Source organism: Anneissia japonica, unplaced genomic scaffold (genome assembly GCF_011630105.1).
Source record: "Anneissia japonica isolate Jap-2015-1 unplaced genomic scaffold, ASM1163010v1 scaffold263_len647688_cov178, whole genome shotgun sequence".
Taxonomy (NCBI): domain Eukaryota; kingdom Metazoa; phylum Echinodermata; class Crinoidea; order Comatulida; family Comatulidae; genus Anneissia; species Anneissia japonica.
In genome coordinates this window covers 167,815-194,475 of record NW_022734777.1, presented here as the reverse complement: position 1 = coordinate 194,475, position 26,661 = coordinate 167,815, and the positions used below count along the sequence as shown (strand labels likewise).

General features: G+C 33.9%; 1 protein-coding gene across 1 annotated transcript in view; it reads right to left on the bottom strand.

The window, feature by feature from the left end:
• The window catches only part of LOC117116478 (dedicator of cytokinesis protein 3-like), a 97,313-nt gene extending 71,356 nt beyond the window's left edge, over nucleotides 1-25,957 (bottom strand). The window contains exons 1-3 of the mRNA XM_033260536.1: nucleotides 25,833-25,957; nucleotides 5,356-5,445; nucleotides 4,292-4,332 (exon numbers count right to left, since the gene is read on the bottom strand). Coding sequence (XP_033116427.1) covers nucleotides 4,292-4,332; nucleotides 5,356-5,445; nucleotides 25,833-25,869 — 168 coding nt within the window. The 5' untranslated portion in view covers nucleotides 25,870-25,957. The remainder of the gene's footprint in view (nucleotides 1-4,291; nucleotides 4,333-5,355; nucleotides 5,446-25,832) is intronic.
• Nucleotides 25,958-26,661: the final 704 nt, after the last annotated feature.

The window sequence follows — 26,661 nt, the reverse complement described above, 5'->3', positions numbered from 1 at the left end:
ATCAATATGTAACTTTCACAAATCATGAAATTTTAAAGTTGATTAAATAAACCATTCAAATCCCTAAATTGTCTGCGCCTCCTAGGGGTTTTGTCCTCCACCCCGTCTACTAGGCTACTGTTGGGGACATTACCCCCTTCCTTGTTAGTCAAATCCTGGCACCATTACTACAGTATGTACTGAACATCCATATCATGCACATGAAAAAGGGTCTAAAGGTAGCTTAACATAGAGGATGTGGGCTTAGATTACTTAAAATCTATGGATGGGTTACACAGCAATTCCACAATAATAATAATTTTATTTATATTATTAATAGTAACAACTATAAATTATTTATATTTAAATTAACAACTTGTTTAACTTAGGATTAAATTGTTAATATAAGTAAGAATATTTTCTTTGATATTTTTTTATCTATTATTCCAAGGCCACTTTCTTGGGGAAATGTTTTGCAGTACATTTTTATTACTTTGTTATGGTCTCTATTTTTATATTCACTATAATATTCACATAAGGCGAGATTTTTTTACCCATTTTTTACCAAACCTGTCACCCACCATTAATGATGATTTCGGATAAATATAAAATTTTATTTTTGGCCATTCAGCATACCAGACACTGCCTTGAAATCTCAAAAAATAAGATATGCATGTTTTTTTCCTAATTATATAAATTTAAAGCATTTAACCATCCCATTACTACAGTTTATTTTTTTTCTCTTCTGTCTGGATGTTTTTGGCAAAACCATTTGCTACTGTAAATAAGAATTAATAAAATTCGTTTTTCATTTTTTTTCCTCTGGCGATCTTTAAAAAATGAGTTTCTGAAACAAGGTACAGACAAAAATTCTCGCCTAATGTCTCTGTAAAATTTAAAATGAAAATTTTCGATAATCTGGCAACTACTAGAGGCCTACACGCGCTACATAGTTACCAGTGTGAGTGTGGCGCTCTATTCGACACTACTGTATCTAGCTGCTTAGGCTAGGCTGGGCCGCAGGAAGTCACCCAGTGAATTGTGAGACATTGGTGGCGCTTTTTCAAAATAAACTCGATAAAATTGTCTATAGTACATATACTGAAGCTAAATTCCGTGATGTCATAATCTTAAAAATAAAAGTTCTGTTCCTGTATTAATATATAGTATTATTAGACTAGGTACTTGTTCAAACATGAGGCAAGCTTGACTTCTTTGACTTTGAAACCTGTCTATCGAGCATGAAGTTCAATCCAGACTTTATTTTAATATCATTTTAACGAGGTTGGTAAAACCAAGGAGGTATTATTATACCGTAATTGTAGAAATGAATGGTACTTTAGGGATGTAGTGTTTGACTGCTAATGTGAATATTATTTATATCTTAACACATCATATTTGTATCACTTTAGGCAAGACTTCTTTATACCTCGTTTAGCGAACCCACTGACTACAAATGATTTTGAATTTTAAAAAAATTATTTTTGGCCAATTAGCGTACACGCCACCACGAAAAAGTAGAAATTTCAGGGAAAAATTGATTTTTTTTCCCCCTTTATTTTTACTACGCCCTCCGCTGCCTTGAAATCGCCAAATATAAAATATGTATATTTCTTCCTAATTATATAACTTTAAAGCATTTAACCATCCTATTTTACATTCACCAATAACATTTTATTTTTATGTTCTCCTCTGACTGGATGATTTATTTTCTAAATAAGAAAAAAAAATTTTATTTTTATTTTTAATCCGCCCTCCTCCTATAGTCTTTAAAAACATAAGTACGCGAAACAAGGAATAAAAGAAGTCTCGCTTTATGAAAAATATTACCTTATAATTATAATAACCACGTGCTAAGCCTGGGGATGTAGTTATCTTTAATATTCCTTTTATAAAATAAATTCCAAAGTGTTGCTCGTAAAAACCATGCTCCCCATGGATGTGAACCCCTCATCAATCTTGACAGGTAAATGATCTACACTGCAATCCACATGGGAATCCATAGGCCTAAAAATAATCTCTCGTTCTTACCACATGAATCTATGGTCATAGCAGATAATGCGGCAGCCTTTATAATGCACTTAATAGAGCAACCAGCTAGCCTATGGAACCCATACCTAGTTCCATGAGGGGGTGCACCTCAATGGACCTTTCGGTGAGTCAATCAAACTTTAACAACTGATGACTTACTGTAGAACTGGGCCTAAAATGTGTTCTTGTTCCACAAACCCATGTGTTGTCCCATAAATGAAATGTGCAATACAACATGTGTTTACACTGTCATTTTTAGGGACTTTAGCAACAATATTCTAGGAGACGGGGTTAGCCGAGAAGTTTACCTTGCCTCTGGTTGTCTATACTGCCATTGGAATATACTAGTCAGGCCTGTAGCCAGGTTCTTCGAAGGGACGGTGGGAGGGGTTCTCCGGGTGTGAGGTCCAGGGTGGAAGCTGAAGGGGGGGGGGGGGGAGGGGGTTTACTAGAAAAGGGGGAATTTGGCCAAACCATAAAAAAAAAAACCACCTGCTTGGGGCCTGGTAGTGTATCTACTTATAGTAGGCCTACAGCTACTGTAGGTATGAGAGAATGTTTGGAAATTTCAAGTATAACACCAAAGAATCAAAACCCTCAATTTAAAATTGAGAAACAGAATTACAACCACTAGGCCAACCACTTATACTAAAACTTATTATTATTAATAAGTAAAATATTTTGTCGTTCCAATTTAATACCATAATCTTTATTTTCACTGTAACCTACATACAGTAGATATTAGTTCTATATAGATATTCTTTGATATTGATATTCACCATAACATAAAGGTACGTATAATCAAGACAGAAAAAAAAAACAAACAAACAAAGCAAACCACACAAATACAGAATTAAATCTGTAAAGTAATAAAACCACTTGCAACAGTTCAGTCTTACGGTAGGCCTATCAGAATTACAGTATTTGGAATTCACCCATGTTAAGTTGAGTATCATACCAGTACTTCACAAAACTATACCATTCATAGTAATCACTGGCCTCAAGTGTAAGCCCATCCATTTTTAAATGCCCTCAAAATAAATGCTCCACCCAAGTATAGTATATGCCCATCATCTAAACATGTCTATTTGAAATGGAATTTTTAAAAAGGTTAATTTACTGGATGAAAGAAATTGAATTAAAACCTCTTTCCTGTAATCTGAGTTCAAAATTCTAAAAACCACACTCTAATCCCCACCAGAATGAGTAATGTACTGTGAAATAGTAAATATATTTATATTGTGACTTGCGGAATTTCCGCAAAGCAATTCCATAGCTGTGGTATTTACATTTAAGAAATTTCCAGCCCTCATGAATAAATGGCTATTGTCAAGTCATGTAGTGTCTTTCGAATTGTATATGAAAATACTATAGAGTAGACTTTTGTTATACTGAACAATAAATATATTTCTGAATCCATATTTGTAGAGATAAATTTAGATTCAGAATCTAAACTCAATTAAATAATATTAAAGCATTATATACTCTTCCTCTGCACAGTTTGAAAGTAAATTTTATATATTATATTATCATTTTCATAACACCTTTTCTTCGCAGGTACAAAGCACTTCTTTTCCCTGATCATTGGGTCGACATGCTTTACTGTAAGTGTTGCTGCTGATAAACAGCGCAGGAGCATGCAACCCCACCAGGTACCCATTTATAATCCTGGGTGGAGGAGCAATGTAGACAAAAAGTGCCTTGCTCAAAAGCATTAGCAAAATGTACAGTAAGGGATGAATAGGATTGGATTATTCGGTAGGATAGTCCACGGAAATCTACAAGACTTTTTCCAGTGGGGTCCTTCTGGTGGTGATTGGGCAGTACACAAGGAGACAATCCGAAGAGTGAACTGCGTTCTTTAATGTGCACATGGGCCATAAATGCACACGGGACCAACGGCTTAAACATCATATCCGAACGACGGTGCACTATTGTAACTTGTATTTCAGCCCTCCTGCTGAAACACAAGGAGAGGCAGCGATGGGAATTGAACCGGGGACCTAGAGATCTCCACGGTTCAAAGCACACACAGTGGCTACCACCAGATTAGCTGACTAAGCTAAGCTGCTCTCTTAAAAACCCCAACCCTGAGGTTAAGAAACGAAACTGTTCCCCCGCGACAAACCGCTTTTTAGTCAAGAAACCTCTTTTTGAACTTATAAGTGTGTTTATCAATTTATATATTATTTAATATATTTGTTTGTATAAACTGTAGCTTGTATAAATTGATAAATAAATGAATGGGTGATAAGAAAAAGAAAAATGAATAATTTCATACCATTTCATCTTTATTCTTTGTATTGGCACCTCTTAACCAACCTGAAAATATAAAGAAATTAAGTACATAAAATATAATAACAGAGTATCACCATCAATTCACCAGCACAATGACCATCATAATCACAAAAATGTATTTACCTCTATCCCCACTATCATCACTACCACCACATTTATTACATTTACTAGCTGTGATCATCAAATACCTAAATTAGTACTATTTTCATTTATACTACAGTATTTGTACATGTAGAGGTCAATAGAAACAATTTAAAGACACTCCGAACACATCGCTAAAACAATGCAACATTGATGGGGCATCATGGGAGAAACAATCAACAGATGCACTGATTATGTTTTAAATAACACAGAACGAACATTACTCTGAATAAAGAAAGGGAGGTCATAATTCAACGTTTCGACCTTTATTGGGTCATCCTCAGGAATGAGAAAAACTTAAACACTGATTACAAAAAATGCAAGACAAAGATAAATACAAGAAACAATATGCAAATGAGGGGAGAAACAGACTGACGGACAGGATATAAACGTGTGAGCCAAACCGTATCTCTCACACTAAAGCAAAGCGCGTGCAATAACGTCCTGAATTTGGCAGACATCTCAAAGTAAACACCGGTCTCATAAGCTACAAACGCACACACATTGTTGAAATAAAAAAACATAATTTTTATATTTTTAAGCGCATTGAGACTTCGGTATACAAGTAATACAGGTATATCCCGGTCCCATTACATTCCATCAAAAAGTAGACTTCCCATGCCATAGAACTGCCTGTACTTATTTTTTTTGTTTTAAACTTTAGAACGTACCTTGTCTTTGTGACATTAACCTTTTGTTCAAGTTCTTTATGTTGTAGATCCTGGTCATCTTCGATTCGAAGGATAACTACTATCATTTACTATTACTACTACTATTTGTTTCATTGCTATTTCCAATTTCCAAGTAAAAAGTGTTCATAATTTATAAATCCATTTATAATGTTGTTTTTTTTTGTTGTAATTAATAATTTTTTTTCTCTAATATAACTAATAATTACAGACTTACATTTATCCTCGGTCTCTTCGAGGATGTGCACCGTATCACCAATTTCTAATTTCAAACCATTTTCCACATCACCGCTGAAGTTGCATACAGCTAGAAAAAACAAAAGAGGAAGGAATTAGATTAAAATCAGGAAGTACAGGCTTTTTGTTGTTTCAGAATAAAATTTTTCCACAATTAGTGATTGATGAATTGTCTACAAAAATTTAACTGTATTGATATTTTTAGTTTCAGATACAATAGGGTGATTTTTCCAGATTTTCTAGACCCTGTATAATTTTACTAGTATTTACCATCGGCCAACATTTCAATGAGTAGATGGAAAACACTTATTACTCTGGTATGGAAAAAAATAAGATTGGTAAAAAGACAAATATAATGACATTCAAACAAAATTGATAAAGAAAAAATAAAAGCAAAGAACATCATAATCTTCATTTTTTTCTGCCTTCTAGAAGTTTGTGAAGAGTATTTCCCTCATCTTTCTCTATTACACAAATCACACAAAATAAAATATTATATTATTATGCCACAGAGTAAATAAAAGCTGCTAAATATCTTTGTGATGTCTTTTTCTTACAGAGAGTATAGGTATACGCATTCACGTACAGTAAATGCAATTTAGAAGGATACATGACCAAAAAACCGGGCGGATTTAGGGGAGCTGAACCGACCTAGGGGCCCCTTTCAGAAAGTTTAAAAAACAGAAATTATTGATCGCCCAAAACACCTGAGATTATTTCCGGACGTCTAGAAAACAAAAATGTTTGAGGGCGTGCTTCCGAGACCTCAGTTTTGTCTCTTGATCGCCCCTCCCCCTACCCCACCCAACTTTTGGACATCTCTGGATCCACATCTGAAAAAGCTAGCAAGAAATGCATGCAACTCATTTGAATCAGGTTTTGAAGTGCTCTGTATTTCCTGTCATTTTCTTGTTCTTTTTCTTCCTTGAGGGCACTTCCCTTCTCTTTTCCCTTCAACTGTTTCTATAAAAAAGTTCTATTCATCACATTCCATCTGACCATCCCTTTTATTTAATCCTTCTTACTACATTTATACAGTTCTCTTCTCTTTTACTATAATAATAAACTACAGGGAAACTACTAGACTAAAACCAGAATTATCGACTGATTGGACAACAAAAGATCTGTTCAATAAATAGATACTAAAGGTAGGTGGGTAAATTTGGATAAATAGGTTTATATTTAAACAGTACCTTTTCAAATTGAATTTAAGTGAAAGATACACAGTGGTGATTATTTTTATTGGCTAAACAAATGGTTATTTTTAGAATATAATATCATAAGATTGGAATGCTATTAAAATCGGAAATGATTCTAATAGGTCTACATATAATCTGCCGAGTTAACAAGGCCAGCAACAAATGTGCTGGCTGTATATTCATAATACCTAATCAATTACATGCTAATTAACAACAATTACCTAAGATCATTCTATAACTCACTGCTTCTGAATGCATGTTCGCTAGTTGGTGCGTAACATGTAATTTATGCAAGAGTCAATTCTTTTACAGGAGTAACATACAGAACTGTATGGCGCGACATTTTTTACACCTTGTTCAGCGAACCAGCCACCCACCGATAATGATTTCAAATTTTTAAAAATTTTATTTTTGGCCAATTAACGCACCTTCCACCACTGAAAATAGAAATTTAAAAAAAAATAAATAAAAGTTTTCCTTATATTTATATTATGCCTGTCGCTGCTTGAAATCTCTAAAAATATAATATACATATTTCTTCCTAATTATACATATTTAAAAGAATTTAACCAGCCAATTACTACACTGTTTGCATTCCCCAATAAAATTATATTTTTATTTTCTTCTCCATCTGGCTGTTCTTGGCAAAACTCTTTGCTAAATGAAAAATGCAATTTTTTTTTTCAGCCCTCCTCTGATAAAAAAAAAGATTTTAAAAAATAAATTTGCGTAAAAGGTATAAAGAGTCTCGCCTAAGTTACAGTATTCTATTACGGAATGTAGCAAAAAAGAAAAGGCCTCCACAATATTTTCAGCCATGTTTCGCAGCCAAAAATGATCAATACCTTTGCTTTAAAAGTTTTATGTCAATTTATTTGTTGATAATTTTTCCTTTGTTGGCCAGTTTAAGATATTAAAAAGATTTCATAAATGCCATCCCATAATTAATTCATCTTCTCTAACAGTTAAATCTTTTTGTGTAACATACTGCAAAGAATGATAGTGAACCTTAAGATAAAGTAATTCACACTATTTTACGTACTGTACTACATTTTTAGTTTCGAAAAAAATATTTTAATTGAGGAAGCTTACTGTACTTTCAATGAGTTATATTAATATATTGCTTTTCTGATATTGGTCAAGTCTTATATTAATTGTATACCTATTGGAACTACAAATTGGCAGAACAAATAAAAGAGTGAAAATGAAAGTATTAAAGAATATTTGCTGATTAAACATGAGGATATACTGTAGTGTATCAATGATGGAATACTATGTAATTTGTGCAATATACTCCACTGTATGTAGGGTACGATCATGTTTTATACCTCCATTGTACGATGCTATTCATAGGCTATGTTCTCACACGACTGCTAACGGTTAGCAGGATCCAGATCCTGCTAACCGTTAGCTGCCGTGCATCCATACGAGGAAATTCCGATCCGGATACCAAAAATATGATGATCGTGTAACTGGGCAATAAGAAACTGGAAATTGTAAACGTGTACGTGTGATTGGTTGATGATAGAAATGTGCTCACTTGCTAACCGATAGCGCTTGCTAACCGTTAGCGGTATCCGGATACTGCTAACGGTTAGCGGTGACTGATCGGGCGTTCTCACGCAGGTGCTAACGGTTAGCGCTAACGGTTAGCTCCCGATCCGGATACTAGGGCTCTTGTGAGAACCAGGCTATAGTCAACTAAAAAAAACTCTTTAGTCATTAGCCGAGCACTTACTGCATCGTACGAAAAATTCAACTTCGCTCTCTGTGACTCCGTCTATCGATTGTCGGTGGCAGCCTGAACGGATCATCATCAAAGTCGTCTCATTCCGTCCTTCATAGGATCACGCCAGCCGAAGATCGCCGGGAGAAGCGAGTGTCCATCTTAAGGTGTACCAGAAGTTTGTTACAGATCGTAGAAATTTTGCAGACACTTTTACCAAGAACTAATTCTCTAACTCGAGATATTTCCTACAGAATTTATGCTTGTTTTATGCAATATGTTTGATCATACAAATCCCATCTTCCCATGTCAGTTATATTAAGTTCCCCAATGCTCTTCTGCATCAGACAACGAAAATATTATCAGGTATTTCAACTCCTATAACTCCTCCTAATACTATTGGAAGTCTTGAAAAATGTTATGGAAGCTTCAGGACTCCAGAATTTTCTCAAACTCTCCCAAACAAGCTTTTACCTAAACAGTTTAGTCCTAAACAAACTGTTATTCAAACCTCACAATATCTTTAAAAATGCATGCGAAAAATGGAACAGATTTTCAAACAAATGTTTAGGGTGGGGGCACTCCTCAACAGCCATCCTCCTGTCTTCTGAGTTTTAAGTCTGACAGACAGGGATTAAGTATAATTTGCAGTATATTGATATACTGTATACTGTGAGTTACCAGTCCTTTATTACTTAGCTAGCAGGAATTGCATCATACAAGTATCTACAGATGAGTTAATACAAAAGCACTAGTCTAGGATGGATAACCCTGGGGAATAACACAGCTTAAGGAAGGCATCTTGGTTGTTTAACGATCCTAGGTTGTTGATACTCAAATCACTTCCTATCTGACTCAATGAAACGGGTACAGCTTGAGTGACCAATGGAACAGATGCTATTAGCGATCATGATCAATATATATTGGCTGATTTTATTTATAATGACGAGGCTAACCGAGGCATCACTATAGAGTCGGCAATATGGAATGAGTCATCAGTAGAATTTATTATCTACTAAATGCCGACTTCACCAGCGTACGTCTCAATAAATATTCAAATCTAATCATTACATGTGTCCTATAGAGCACACTAGGTCTACTATATCTATGATTCCTGGCAGTTAATTACTGTATCATCATTAATGTGTTAATTGCATACAATTTATATTCATAATTTTTATTTTATCCATAAAATAAAATTTTATTCAAAACAATTACTTTAATTTTACAATAAAATATTATCTACTGTACCCTTGTAGATATTGACCACTTTCTATCTCATGTTCCTGTAATCTTCTATTTATGAGCTTAAATACAACTGTCTGTAAAATGAGGCAAAATTTATCATCCCACACCAGTATTATTAACATAATATTCTCGATCCAGCTGTCTACTCATGCAATTAAATTCAGTACTTCTCAATGACATCCAATCAATACAATATTTTTAATGTACAATGGAACAGTACACTAAAGAAAACAAAATGCGACAATATACCAGAGTCGGATGTAAAACATGGAATGTCCCAAATCTAGTAAAAATTAGGGTATTAATTAGTAGACTGTAAGTGGTGGACCCAGGATTTAAGAATGGGGTTGTCTACTGCAGGTTGTGTTACTACTATAGTAAAAGGTTATTTGTTTAGCCAGGGTTTGAAGCCCTTCTCAGAAAAGTATTGTTTAGTTGCCGGGAAATGCACTTTCATGCATTCTATTAAGGGGCTTGTTTTAATGATGTTAAATTCCTTCCAATTTCAGGAATCCTGTAAGAATTATATAATTGTTTACATATTGTAGGCAGCGAGTATAGAGCCTAAATTTGAGAAGCCAGTCCATGGCTGGGGCAAAGTAGATGACATGTCCCTACTTTCATCATTTGTTTTGATTATTTAGTAAAAATTAGGCCATTATACACTCTTTCAAGCTATCTTGACTTAAAGTTATATTACTTTATACCTGTATTTGGTCAGAGGACTTGCCCTACAGTATAGACCGAGGAATTTTTTTGGGAAGTCTAGGGAGGGGAAGTGGCTAGCCACCATATTAACCCCCATCAATTCATCTGCCCACACATAAGTTCACATAATAATCAGTACCCATTCAGCATTTGTTGGTTCTCTGCAACAATGCTAACAATAGGGCACACACTGTGTCAAAATCTATCAAACAAGGACTACTTTTTGATCAATGCAATTGCCCTACAGTAGTCTAGACCTAGAGATTTTTTTTGGGAGGATGGGGTGGAGGAAGTGGATAACCACCTTTTAACGCCCATCCCCACCCCCCTACCCATGACTAAATCATTGCACATTTCACATACAATTAGTACTCCCCACACCAGAAAACTCACAGGAGTGGTTTTAGATGAAATATCATTTTAATATAAATTTACAAAAAATAATCTTTGAAAATTACAGTATTTACATTTATTATCCAGAACATGTTGTTGACTCTTGGAAATGAAATCAACTATTCATACAATGCAAGTTTACACTAATCAGTGGTTAGAACATCAGGTCAACAACCTTCATTGGTCTACTGTATGAGTTGTTTCATTTTTAACAATACTTTGACCGCATTACGGGAAGGAAACGTCTCTCTTGTTTCCAAAAGAAATGAGTTCCTTAGAAACTGCAGTTTTCATCATCACCATATTTTTATAATCAACAATTTCGCAAATTTCAGACACTATCTACTGTATAAACAAGAGCGACCGCTCACTGGTCTGCGCTTTAAACTGAAATACTTCCATTCATCCTTTAACGCTTCATGTATGCACCTTTCAGACGAGGCGTGTTGTTGACACTATTAAAACATGCTTAAATCATGGAGGAAATGTCTGCCATGCCTAAATATAGTACATATTGGCGCAAGTTATTATATTGGGTTTTCGGCAAGGGTTCATAATTGAAAAAAAAAAAATTTTTAATAAATAAATAAAATATCTTAAAATTGAAAAAAAAAAATTAAATTAAATACCAAGATATGATTCGAACTCACAACCTTTGGTTTCCTTATTCCCTTAGAACACATCGCTAACCGACTGCGAATCCATGTGACGTCTTTTAAACCATACTATATTTACTACATGTGATCAACCCAGCAAGGCCATTCATTAGGTCCTCAATCTTTTTTAATGTGGCTTAGAAAATGGATTTGTTTGAGTTGTTAAAACACAACAGTTCTTTTTTAGCAGATTTGTTTTGTTTTGTAATATATATTGCACTCCAATATCAACATATAAAATAAAAAATGGCATCCAATATCAACATATAATATAAAAAATGGCAACAACAAAATTCAGTGAGCAGAATAAAAAGAAAGGAATGCAGAGGATAGCTCTATAAATAAGCCCTGGGGCTTGCTTCCGTAGGTCCCCAACAAAAACAACAGAAACAAGAACAAAAAACAGCAAACAATTACACAGTCAAACATAATTTAGCAAACCTAACATACTGTACTGTACAATCAAACCTAAACAAGCAAAATACAGCAAGATTCAAAAGAAGTAAAAAATCAAAGCAAGAAATCACGGGATACACAAACAATTAAAAAGCATTTTTTTAACATTACAATTAAAGTTTAACAGCTTATTTTGGGTTTTAACCTTGTTGGACAAATTATTCCAGAAAATGATAGAATTATAACAAAAAAAGATCGCAGAAAAGAACCAGGACTGCAAGACAAACAATTAACCACTATAGTATGTCATACTATAGATCTACTCTGAACTTTCACTTATCAGAAAATTTCAGGTAAGAGTATAATTGTGTCAAAATGTTATTGTTTAAGGGCTTTTAAATGAATGGCACCAACATTCTTGAAGTAATTTACTAGTATTGTTTTTTTTTTGTGTGTTAAAAGGTTAACTAAGGTCACACCAAAGTGATTTACGGACATTTCATTTTCTACTCATTGTTGTCAAGGTTGCTTACAATAAGAATATAAACTACCGTGTACATAATAATACAAAGCATCAATGAAAACAGGTGAAACTATTTGTTGATATTTCAACACAGATGGAGAACAATATTAATCATACAATTAATATTGAATCTATATCTATCATGGTCTACTAACCTAGATAAAATATTTTCAGGCTGTACCATAATTATTTCCATAATTCTTTTCTAGTTCAAAAATAATTACATTAAAGAAAAATTTGGGGATGCATTAATAAGATTGTGGATAGTGAACCTTCGGAAATTTTTCATTTTTGTTGAGCCAGTTTGTCGTGATTTAGTTGTATTTCCAACATTTCATAACATGTTTCATTTTGTATGAAGCCAATAAAAAGCTATTTACATTAATTTAATATGCACTAAGTGTAACTTTATAATTTATTAATACACTGATACAGTAAACATCAAAATGGGAAAATATGTTGAAGGTACTCTATCCACATGAAATAGCTTTGATATTGTAGTTTTGCTGCAAATCATCTTCTATCTATAATCTACTGTAATAGGCCTATCATCCTGGTGTATTGGGGGAATATCGACAAGTATATTGAGAAGATAGGAGAGACATTTTTTTATACCGTGTTGCCGACTGCAAATATTGATGATATTGAATAAAATATAACATTTTATTTTTGTGCAATTAGAGCACCCGCCGCTATAAAAATATGGAAATTTCAGGAAAAAAAGTTTTTCTTTATTTTTATTACGCCCTCTACTTCCTTGAAATCTCCAAAGATTTAGATGTATATTTCTTCCTAATTATATAAATTTAAAGCATTTAAACATCTTATTTTACACTGACCATTAAAATTCTATTTTCTCCTCCGTCAGGATGATTTTGGCAAAATTATTTGCTAAATAAGAAAGCAAAGTTTTATTTTATTCCTTTCTAATCCGAAAAAGTACAGTATGTGAAACAAAGAATAAAAAAAGTCTTGCTTTACGGCCGAATCTAAACGACAGTTCCGTTCATAGTTAATATCATAAGGCTCAGTCTAGCACTGCGAATGTTTCACACTTCCACCTTTTGCACAAAATGTTATGGTAAATGTCGATGCAACCTTGTCAATCCAGGTTCGGTTTACATTCAGATATAAAGACGAATTGGCTCTGGTCTCGCATTGCGAGAGTTTAAATTCAGACCAAATTGAGGTCGTCTTTGGGTCGGCTTAAAATATATTGACTGTTCACACTCAAGGCCGTGGTTCTGAGCCATCATAACTTTTACAGTAAGTGCAATTGGGCTCTTAGACTTGGGGTTCGTGAATACTTTAAACAGGTCACAGGTCAGTGGTCACTGAAAGCAAAAATGTTGAGAACCAATACAACCTAGTGTGTGCAGTTGCTATCTAGATACTGTACAGTACTGTACACAAATTTAAAATATTTCTACAAGAATTATCATTACTTGTATCATTAACACCTTGATTGATTCATACAATTTGTGCAACTACCGAAAAATTCATCACTGTCTACAAAGGGTGCATCATATAAGAAATTAATTTGGTGTACTCTCACATAATGTATAAACAAACTCGGCTTTGCTAAATGCTGAAGTGAATTATTTGAGAAATTGGAACTGAAACTACCAATAAATACAGAAAAAGTAAATACTGTAACATCTCATCATTCGTAATCATTGACTTATCGTAACACACTTTTATTCCTCCAAAACAATCAATAAAAAAAAATTGAATGAAATTGTTTTGTTTTTACTATGAAATTTCCCAAAATTTGGCATTACAACTAAAAATAGCTTGGTGAACATCAAGACTAAACAATCCTACACCGTGGTGTCCGATTTACATTTCTTAGAGCACCATTTTTGGCCTGAAGACTGGCAACCTGAGGTTGAAGACCCTCCAGTTTTCTGTAGATGATCTCTAAGTATGAGGGGGAAACCCCTAAAAACACTCAAAGCATCAGAAAAACAATCTGAAACTAAACACCGAAAAAGCAGAAGTTCAGAAACCACTTGTATGTAATACTGTCTGTTTGTTGTTGTGCCACTTTCAGATAGAGATATGTTACGGCAATATTGAGGGAAAATCTCCAACTATGCCTAAGTTAACTGCATGTAAATGCTGCTGAATATTGGGGTTACGGCAGTGTTCCATCTCAGACCTACAGTAGTATTACCACAATATTCTTGTTACGGCGCATTCGGGAGTGCCTGTGTATAACAAAAGCATGTCACGTTCCCGCAATATTAACTCTATTACATTATCAGCATTTTTCTAGAAACAACAAAGCAAACCCTGAGTCTGTGATGAATAAAATGATTAAGCGTATAGAAGGGCGTTATATTACTACAATATTACCACGATTATTTGGTTGGTATGATGGTTCACGTAGGTAAGTGTACCAGTACAGTATGGTATTATAGCGATACTACCAGAACCTGTCTGAAAATGGCTTAAGAGCAATTGGCATGTCAAAACTAACTAAGCGTTAACAAGTCTCCCCCCAGAGTCATGTGAGATCCTGGAAATTTTTGTGGTTTTCACCCACTTCCAAGAACAGGCAAAAATGTCTCAAAAACTAACCTATATTCCACAATTTCATGATGTTTTGCATGTTTTTAAACTAGTGAATGTCAACGATATGTCCTGTCATCTACCCCTGAAAGCTGTTCAAAAGCCATTTTTCACCTACAATTTTTGAATTTTATTTTCTTATTAGATAAATTGCATTTGCAAATTTCTATCAAGAAGTGACAATTAAAATAATTAAATTAAATATATTTTTTTCAAGGGTTTTTTTTTTCTCAAAAGAGACATTAATTATTTGTAATTAAAAATGACAGTGGTTAGTTAGTTAGTTTATTCTTGTATTAATGTGCGACCAGCAAATTCTGGCTTACATATGAGTGACAACAGGTGAGCAGTAGGCTGAGAAGTATTGTTGCTGCTTCTTATGCCTACGACCCCACTTCAAACCTGGCCAAAGTCGGGCTTTAATTAGTCTGATTTCTGAACAACCCTAACTTTGAGAACTAGGTGAGAAAAAATATTTTCCGGTAAAATGAAATGACAAAAAAATTGAAAAAAACATACATTAAAAGGCAAAACATTTTTTTTTTCTATTTTTTCAAAAATATTGTTGGATGGCGTACCCCTTTATGCTGTAATGTTCACCTAATAGAAACAATCGGCTTTTACTTAAGTGAAATTTTAAAAGATATTATACAAAAACAACTGAAACTACAGAATGTATCAATCTGAAGGCTGAATATATTAATGCCCTGAATTACACATTTACTAAATTAGTTTGACTTTGACAGTGGCTTAACAACAATGAGTACAATGGACAAGGAAATGCCACAACTTTAGGAACAAGGGTAACCGTTCATATACATTTTGCATACTTGCTATAATGTTGGATTAAAGCCCAGAGCCCAGGACTTGATACTATTTTGAGTTAAAATGTTGTGTTGATTTGAATTAAATTTATCCAGGAAATCAATTAAAACTACAAAATAATATGAAGAAAAAATCTCAGTGTATAGTAAAATAAACAAAATACAATTTGGGGCCTACAATTACTGTACAGTACATATGCCAGCTTCAGTATCATTATTAAGTGCCTGAATAATGATTGTTTTATAGATCCTATTTTACAAGGTAATTTACTAATATTTGTATACTTTCTCTCTAAAAAAAGAAAATATGAGGTCAAGAATGTTATACTGTACAGTACAAACAGTTCAGTCAATGTTTTATTTAATTGTAAGGAAGATGTTTTTTTTTTTAATTGTAAGGAAGATGTTTTTTTTTAATTGGGAGGTTTTATAGTAGTGATGGCAAACAATAAAACAAATCATCAATTTAATTTTTGTCTGAAATTGTAATGCCTTTCACGGCAGAATGTGTGCTAAAATAGGCAAAAACAAAGTTTTATATACAATCATTATTATCAGTTGGCAACAGGCTTGCAAAACAAGGTTTAAAAAAGTCTATACTTAGTACAAGTTATCATTAGCCATGTTTACACGGCCGTTTGCTATCAGATAAGCAACAATCAAGCATCTACACAATAAAAAAAAAAATCATCAGTTGTACCAGGAAGTCACGATTAGAATAGAACTGACCTGAAAAAAATGTGCACACTGCTTGGTTGTTTTGAAACCCTTTTTCAAAAATGTTTTACAATGTATTTATTGGATAAAAACATAAGTTTATTATGAAAATTAAATTGTATTCACTCTGTTTGTCAACAGTGAATTCCGTGATGACTCACACAGGTCAAACAACAGCTAATTTGCATAAAGATTATGACGATGATCTTGTTAACACCGCTGCAATGTGAAAGTAATAATACTAATAATACTAATAATAATAATAATAATAATAATAATAAACCAAAATTTATAATGCGCCAATTTCAAAAATGATCAAAGGCGCAGTTTAACCTTAGACTTTGTTATAAAGTAATATTAAATTAGTGTTTTAAATGAATCTAAAGTAGACGCATCTTTATAATAGGGAGGGAGTTCATTTCAAAGGGAAAAGGCAGAGAAAGAAAAGATGCGTTGGCCATATGTCTTCGTTTGGAATTTTGGGATGGTAAGCAGTGATTTATGTGCAGAGTGGAGACGACGAGAAGGAGCATAGCGAGGGAAAATTTCAACAAGATATGATGGTCGAAGAAATGTCTGTATTTATCTGTATGATGCCTGTCTTTGATTTCATACCTGTCAATGAATTAAATGTGTTTTTATTTAACTCATTACTCATTAGTCCTTCAATCCAGGATATTTAACAACAAATAAATACATTTATCCTGTTGAAATCCTTTAATCCTGCCTTATGATTCCTTCAGAAAATTTGAGGAACCAATCTCCTTGGAACAATTGAATTAACATGAGGAAATTTAACTCGGAATAATATAAACAGTAGTCTCATTGAAGAATTCAGTACAATGTCAATGAATACAGTAAAACAAACGATACCCTACCCTTGGCTTCTACAGATTTCACACACATTAAAGTTTATTTTTTCGAGGAAAATCTAGCAATGAATGAGTCACCCTTTAGCTTGGCACTTAGCCACGTACTGAAAAGAAAAATTTACTATAACTGTAACTAGAAATTTGGTAAAAATAAGAGAAAAGTTCAGTCAGTACTACCACACTCGCGTAAAGACAACCCTCGAGAGAAGAATTTTGTACAATTTTTGTATGTCGAGCGTATAAGATGATCCCCTGTTTCATGGTCGGAATTCCTACTTTTTTCTTCTTTGCATGTCCCTGACACTGATCTAGCTGGCTAAAAACGAAGACAAATGCAACTGCAAGGCTAATCTTCCAAGTACTGTAATACCATTTTATGAGTTTTTAAAAGTTCATCAAAATTTTATTTTCCCGTATTATTTAAAATTGCGTTCATTACACCAACATATTAGTAGCTTCATTGCAGTTAGTAAATTTGCGTGTTATGAATGATCTGCACGTAGACAAACATAATTTTTAAAATCTAAAATTTGTATGTCGTGCGTATAATAAGACGACCCCCTGTTTTTAGATCGTAATTTCCTATTTTAAGCCTTGTCTGGTGTACTGTACACAAGTATACGGTATATAGCAGTACTATAAAATTGTGTCTTTCATGTGTGATCTTACAGTATACAGTATTTGTAATTTGCTCATTAGGTGTGCAACATAACATTGTCATGACCATATAGGCAAATCAAATAAAGTATTGTCAAATAAAACTTTTTTTATATCATAACCTTTTGTTTATATCATTCATTTAATCAATAATGCATCATGCATTCTTTCTTCTACTCATAATCCATTTATTTATTTACTTTTCCTTTTATTATTTTACAATAATTATTTCATTTATTCACTCATTTTGGGGAATATGAATGAAATTAAAGGATATTAATTATGATCCAAAAAATTTTAGACCCAACAAGGTAAACATAATGTTTAATAGATTATCCATTAATATGGTAATTACATATCTTATACTTTTGATAAATTATAATTTATATACTGGTAAAGCGAGATTTTTTTTAAAACCTTGTTAAGTGAACCTGCCAAATGCAAATATTGATGATTTCGAATAAAAATAAAATTTTATTTTTGGCCAATTAGCGCACCCATTGCCACGAAAAAAGTGGAAATTTCAGAAAAATAATAAAGTTTCTCTTTATCTTTATTACTTCCTCCACTGCCTCAAAATCTCCAGAGATATGATATGTATATTTCTTCCTTATAATATAAATTTGAAGCATTTAACGATCCTATTTTACATATACCAATAAAATTTTATTTATATTTTCTCCTCCGTCTAGATGTTTTTCGCAAATCTATTTGCTAAATAAGAAAACAAAATTTTATTTTTATTTTTATTCCGTAAGTATGCGAAACAAAGAATAAACAAAACACAAAAACAAACAAAAAGTAAAATAATTATCACAAAAATTTCAAGAGCGAGACTATAAACTGTTTTTATCTTATGTAAACAATACAAAAACGATGCTTTCAATATGTATACAGTCATTAATTGATTGGTAATCTTTGCCAGACCTCTGACCACGGAGGTATGCTCTGACTAAATCATGCACCAACAGTAGGCATACTGTAGTGTTAAGGGTCATGGCCGAACTGTGGCCAAAAGGAGGCAGAAGAATAAGGGAATTTCCCTTTTTTACCATGACCCTTGCACTTACCAATCTCAATGTTCCTATACTGTAATTGCTATAAATCAATTTTAAGAGATACGCATCCAGGCATGAAAAATAAACAAAGACAAATATTGCATACTTCCATTTCTAATACTCACAGCGACTCTTGTCATTGTGTACCATATGCATTATTGATGCAACTAGAACTAGCGTTTCGCACAGTGTTAAATGACTGTCAAAGTGGCGAGGCATATAGTTAAATGTTATGGGAAGTTGAGGAGGCAATCACTGAGGATGTTAAGTAATTACTTTGTCATTATTTTTTCTAAAGGACCTCTTGTTTTTAAGGAATTGTCCATTTTGATAATGTATTGGAGTTGGAGTAAAGTACCCTCTTGCATATTACGGTATGGAAATGCATCATATAGAGCTGGGCATACCTGAGATAACTATTTTTTATTAGAACTGATGTGGGTAAATAAGCCTACTGTATAAATAGGGCCTGGATAACATTTCGATGGATTTACGTAAATTTTAAGTGTTGGTTGGTGGAGATGACTTGACCCTAATCTTCTACGTAATAACGTGTTAACTCCAACTTGTTCATTGTTTGAATGTGTGCATGTGGGGCTTGTAACATGCATATTTTATCAGGTGGGTGGCACAATAGTTTTGAGACTTGGAAATAATCAGCAAGAAAATGTGTTAACTTTGCCAAAAAAACACATGTAGGATAACAAAATCAAGTTCTAATGTAACAAAATCGAGTTCTAATGTAGCAGATGTTCGTCCCGTCGGTGGTAGCTACAACATGTGTGAAAATTATAATCGTACTCGAAATACTTATTGGAAATATTTGGTGAACAGAGAAAAACACAAAACATTATTTTAGTAATAGCAGTATATAAATATTTACGTATATGTTTTACCTAGCAATAACATCAATTTTGCCTGTGTACAATGTATCTAGATCACCGTAGGCGTGTTTGTGTAAATTTAGGAGGGAATTGAGATTTACTGTATCATGGACCCACTGATCGTTCCAAAAAAAAAAGGTTTATAACGTTTACACTCACTAATCAATCCTGCTTCTTGTTGGACGCCGAACTGTAAGTGTAAACACGATAATACAACAAATTGTTTAAACACAGACTTGAAACCTTAAAACAGCTTGCTGAAAATTATTGCGATCATTGAGAAAAAAATACAAAATTGAACAAAAAATTTAATTACAAAAATCATATTAAAAAATAACAGTCATTCGCCATCAAGTGATTTTTTCAGGGGTTGTTTCTTTCTATTGACATTATGTGGATGATTTTATCAGAAAAAATATTTACCTTCTTTTTGCAAACAGTAAATAATATTTAGAGCACCTATTAAGGGTACACTTTTGGGACTGAAAAAAGTGTCCGTTTAATAGGGGTGTTCCCTGAATAGGGGTTGACTGCAGTGTTTAAATATACATTTCCCTCACTTTACAGCCAAAAGTGTCCCCTAATAGGGGTGTCCCAAAGGAGGGTTCCTATTGGAATAAGTGTGAATTGTACATTTCCATTTGCTGTCTGGTTTCATACATCTTTTTCGGCATAAGCATTTCTGTACTGTTGCATTACAATATAAATATTGTGCATGTCTTGATTGTTAAGCCCAAATTTAGGAGGATATCTTAAATACAGAAAAATATGAATAAAATCACACATAGTATACCAGAATACAGTATGTTCATTTCCTTCAAAAAATTCATTGCCAGTTAAATAATACAGTACGGCATTGTGCTACATGTACTGTATGCTTAAAATTTTAGCTAATTGTAAAATGCTTTTCATTTACCTGAGCTAATAAAAAAAAAAATATTTTCTTGCTTAGAGCTCCTTTATTAAAATCACTCATATAAATCATTTACTGCACTGTGTAAAACACATTCTAATGCCTCCCTCATGAGAATTTTTTAGTTACATTACAGTCCACCCTCTAATTCAACCACCTGTGGGACTTGAAGATGTGGTGTGGTCTTACTGTAGAAATGGTCTCCAATTAGAATCTTTGTGTTAAATAATTAAAGGATTGTTATTTGGTACTAAAAGTGGTCCGGATTTTAGAACTGGATCTGGAGTCTTAGGGTGTGTTTCTACTGATAAACACAAAATAATCAATTTTTTAAAACCATTTTTTCTAATGAGTACCAGACAGCCTGCTGGCGTTGCAACTGCATTTTTGATTTTTCGAAAATCGGTTTTCGTGACGGAAATTACGTCACCATTTTGTTTATACAACACGTTGTTTTCCTAACTGTTTAGGATAGTATCTTTCTCATTCCTGTCATGATGACGAGGAGTAAGATACAATGTAGGGCGAGAAGGCAAATGTTTTCGGCTGTGCTCATCGACACAATTATGAACGATGACCAAACGAGGACAACAGTAGGCCCAAAAGAACGGCAAGTCCTAGGCCCAATATCCACCCCCCCCCCCACAAAATAACAACAAAACGAATTCGTCACTCCTCATGTTTGTTGGCGTTTTTAGCTTGTAGGCCTAGGACATGAACAAGAGGACAATTCGCGCCTAATACGATCTAGCCCAGGAGGTAACATTTGACCTAATAATCGCTTTTTTTGTGTTGAAAGCTGAAAGGTGCACAGCCAAAATTGGTTATTTGCCGTTCAAACACGCTATCCATTGCGTGTTTTTAATCGATTTTTTAATCACTTTTTTCAAACTGGTCCCGTTTCTACTGTGAGAATAAAAGCGAATTTTCGAAAAAGCTATTTTTAATCGATTATTTCTTTTCAGTAGAAACAGGCCCTTAAAGTAAATTGGAGCGCAAACCATATTTAGATGTAAATTCAATGTATCCACACCATAATGTAGCTACCAATTTATTTGTTATTTTGTTATTTGGTATATATATAGCGCCTATTGTATTCCTTTAGGTTACAAAGCACATTGTTTTCCCTGGTCATTGGGTCCACATGCTTAAGTGCTGCTGCTGGTAATCAGCGCAGGAGCAGACAACCCCACCCAGGTGCAAATTTATACTCATCCTGGATGGATAGAATAACGCAGATAAAGTGCCATGATCAAAGCGAAATGCACAGCAAGGGATTAACTCTGACCTCGAGGTTGGGAAACCAAACCACTGTATTTCCACACTGTAGTAAACTACTGTATGTACTGTATTTTGTAGACACAATATTTATTATGTTCCTGGCTAATTGTCACCTGGCAAAGTATAATTCAAGTATTTTTAACCCTTATTAATAGACGGTGACCCTTCCAGAGTATCTTAGAAGGTCAGCTGATATTCAGGGCCCCTCTTTATATAAATTAAATAATGTGATACTTATATCAGTGTAGTCTCTTTATGAGGTTTAGAGAGTGGAGTTGTTTTTAGTTGTGATAAAAGTCCTGCTGGAACAGAAACTGAATTCAGGACCCTGAGATTAGAAGGCAACTATCTTAACCACTAAGTTTTAAAGAAGTTGCCTTTCTTGTATACATTTAGACTCCCACACACTTACCTTTACCTTTTTGAACTACTGTACATTCACTATGTGAACTTCCAACAACCCAGGTTTATGATGATGTATTACTATTCGGTGTGCCATCTGCATGAAAATATTCTTCCCATTGGACCCATAAAACTTCATTATTTTTATGCCATACAATCCATAAAAAAAACTGGCTATTTTATAGTACGATGAAGTGCATACTGGAGAGAACTCTTAAGTACTATACACCATTTTCACTAAATTTGAAATGAAAATTTCCAATAACATGGCAACCACCACTGAGGGACATACAGCTGAGGGCTGAGGCGTATCGCTCTACGTAGTTTACCAGTGTTTGTGACTGGTGCAAGACCTTGTTGTTGTAGAGGCCTATTAAAGATAGTCTTTGAAAACGAAAAGCCAAAAAAAAAAGGGGCCACATAAAACCTGCAGTGTTTTTGGTTGTTGAAGTAGTCAAAAGAAGATACAGTATGTGTCTGGAAAAAACAACATTTGCAAACTGCTGGAAGTCCCCCGGTGAAAGCTGCGAGACGTTGGTGGCGCTGTTGTAAAATAGATACGATAAAATTGTGGATAGTTATTAACAGAAACTGTTCTAATACTGTATGTGCAAGGATGCCCAGCAATGAAAATATGTAGTGCAGTGCTTATCTAAGGTGCAGTGCTTTGTCAAAGGAGTTGCTAATTATTCTATCATCTTACTATGAAATTTGTATATTAAGCTCAATTCTGTCTCTCCACTTAAAGACTCGCCTAAGTCCACTGACAATGCACTGTGGTGGTGATGTTTCATGGGTTGTTTAAGTCTGATAAAAACTACAGCATCTCTTTGTTGCTAAGGTGCAGCGCTCAGGTCTACGAAATACCTAGCCAGATTACAAAATACTGTATACAATACAGTAGTGTTGATACAGTTGGTGATAAAAATCTACAGTACCGGATGCCTATCGTATTTATGATTATGACAGTATTCGGTAATCTAAATATACTTTTGTATTTATAGTATTTAGAAGAAAAAGCACACGAACAGCGCATTAAAATAAAACTGACAAATATAAGCTACTGTTAATCGGACAATTTTTATTTGGAAATTACAGTGGAAAAACCACACAAGCAGCACTATCACACTATAGGTACTGTATTGTAGTTCAGTAAATCAGTGTTAGGTACTACAGTACAGTATAATAACAGGCAATATTTTCAACTTCCTTGTCATTGGGGTTTTTTATTTTTTATTATTTGTTTTGTTGTACAGTATGCAGTACGGTGTTCCATAACATAGAGTATCAGTGGCATTTATACAGTGAATGAAACTTTTACTATAAAAGGAATGTACAAACTAAAGTGGACAATAAAGTTCAAATAACTGTATCATATGTTTGTTATAATTCTAGACATACTGTACACTAAAAAGATAAAAACAAACTTCATACACAATTTAATTTTTAAGCTACATCAAATTAATTTCATATTACTAGTGAAGCTACACTGAAGCCAAATTATATTTTTAATTACATTTTTTGTAAGGATTTATACAACTGTGTAAAAATTCAAATGATGCAAAAATAACTGGTAGGTATGTCCAAAGGTAATTTTTTCACTTCATTCTTCAATGGGGAGTTCTTTATAGTTACTGTATGTACTGTAAAACTACAGTACGTTCACATCCCAAGCCCAATAATCCTGTCAGGAGCCCGGACAAAAAAATCCTGAGTTTTTCACGTTTTTTGAACGCTGTGTACAATGCGAACAGGGGTCAAGTACGTACAGTATGCATTCGAACCAAGTGAAAAAAAAAAACGAAAATCAAGAAAAACGTACAATTTCACGATACAAATGACTCTCAGATCCATCGCTCCAGATCCGGAGTACAGATTAGAAATTGTACAAATTTGATATGAACGGTCCTAATGTTTACCAATGAACCCATTCTTCATGATTTTTTGTCCTGTCACCGGAACGGATCCTAGGGTTTGTTGTGAATGCATAACCAGTGAACAGATTTTATCAATTTCTTTCAATTTCACAACCAAACGGTACAGTACACAACCCATAGAATTCCAAGGTGAAAAAATAAAAAGTGTGTCTTGCCCAAGGGCACAATCACGCTGATCTTACAATTTTAGCAGTGGTCCTAAGTTGAATGAAGTCATTTCCGGGAGATCTGCAGTGGCAGGTCAAAGGGTGGGGGCCAAAGGGTGGGGGAGGAAGGAACTTTCACAGATGGAGGGTCTAGATCATATCAGCCCCACCATGGTTAGAGCTGAGGTAAGAAAATTTATGATTACAGTATATCACCTCTATATGACAGGAAATGGCCCTTTCAGACCTAAAATTTTAAATATAATTTTCTTTTCTACCCCATTTTTTCATAATTTTGAAATATTTAGAGGACCTGGGCAAGCTTCCTCCCTCCCTTGAATCCGCCACTGATATGAGCTTTCTTAATACATTTATTTTTATTTTGCTGTCCCTAGTGATACCAATTGGCATTGACTTCCAAGAGAAAATTTATAATGAATCAGTAAAAATATGCAAAATTATGAATTTGCAGAGATTGGTTATTTTCTGGGAGATTGTTGCTTGCTTGTGGAAGTGCGGGATGCCATCTCGATTTCCGGGAGACTTACGCAAGTTCCATGAGACGGGAGACTTCCACGAGTTCTGTGAGACTGGGATCCCTAATTTTAATGTAATTGCAGGTGGCACATTAGTTCAACTGAGTGGGGTAAAATATTAAAAATGACCACTAAGTTTTTAATGGAATAGGAATTTAGTTCCACATTCTCAATTTTCACCCCCACCCCCATGACCAAAACAAGCCACCACCCCTGTTGACAAACAATGGCAAGGTGTAATTCTGGAACATTTAATGAATCAAAAGCATAAATTGTAAGTAGACGTCCTAGGTCTAAATTATCAGTACATTTCTGCTGGTAGGTAGACCTTGGCCTAATCTAGGGCCTAGGCCTACTCTACCTCGACAGGTACTGCGCCTTTCGTGTTACAAACAACACTTCAACAGTGGAGTCATATTTCCACACAAATCGATAGAGAGGTCTGTTCGTTTTTTGCTCTTTTGAACGGAAAATCAATACGAACCTGTGTATTAACTTTTGGGCAATATGAAATAGCTTATACTGTACACATAGAACTATAACTCAGCAGTAATATGGTTGGGCGTTTGCAAGCAGTAACCAAATGAGCTACTTCAATTTCTGTCTCAGGCCTAACATTTCCAGATCAACGCGAGGAGGAATAAGACAGGCAGGAGGAAGTGACAACTTCCCTAGTCAAAAAGATAGCATAGGGTCAGACACGTTTGCAGACATAAGACTAGTAAATCAATTTTCCGCGTATATGTGCCTAAAACTACGTCACATTTTTCTGTATTATGCACGTATATGAACATAAATTTGTCTTACCAACTCCATATTTCTTGTCCGTCGTTCGTCCCCACATTTTTCCAAACGATGAACACTAATAAGATTCCATGATTGTTGTATTACTCCCTGCTTGCGATACGGAAGTAAAGAACAACACAAATTTTCGATCAAGTAAATAGCGCCCCCGATTGATAAAAAAATAACTTCCGCTTCAAGCCAAGTGTTGATATGCAAAATCATTTCCGCTTTTATGACACTTAGGCCCTATGAGATATTTACTACAAAAATAAAATCCTGTACTTTTCATTATCATTTTTCACGTTTGTATTAGATGTAATAATTAATATTGCAACAGTTAATGATAATAGAACACTGTTCTTAAATCTCCATGGAGAGAAATTAACTGAAAATGAAATTATATATATATTTTTTTAATGAAATTTAATGAACTAGACTAAAATTTACTCAAAATTGTATTATTAAATTAATATTACTCTATACCAAACAAAAAAAATTAAAAACAATTAGTAGTTATTCAATGTACCGTATCTTATAAAATATTGCATTTTTTTTATACTGGCAAATTAAACATTGCAATGGACCCAGAGATTCTAAGACTGCGTGTCCATGGAATAGTTAGTAGAAAGTAGGATTAAGTAAATTGATCAGGTAAGAGTGTGGACTATTTTTAAATCTATTTCTTTTCAAATTAAAATGTTTAAATGCATTGGATTTCCTGAGTAATTGATGTGGTACTTCGATAGGAAACCACTTAGGCGTACTAAATATAGTTAAAAGTTTGTTTGTTTGTTTGTTTTTTTTTTTGTGTTTTTTTTTTTTGGCAAAATTAGCACCGTGCATCCCGGTG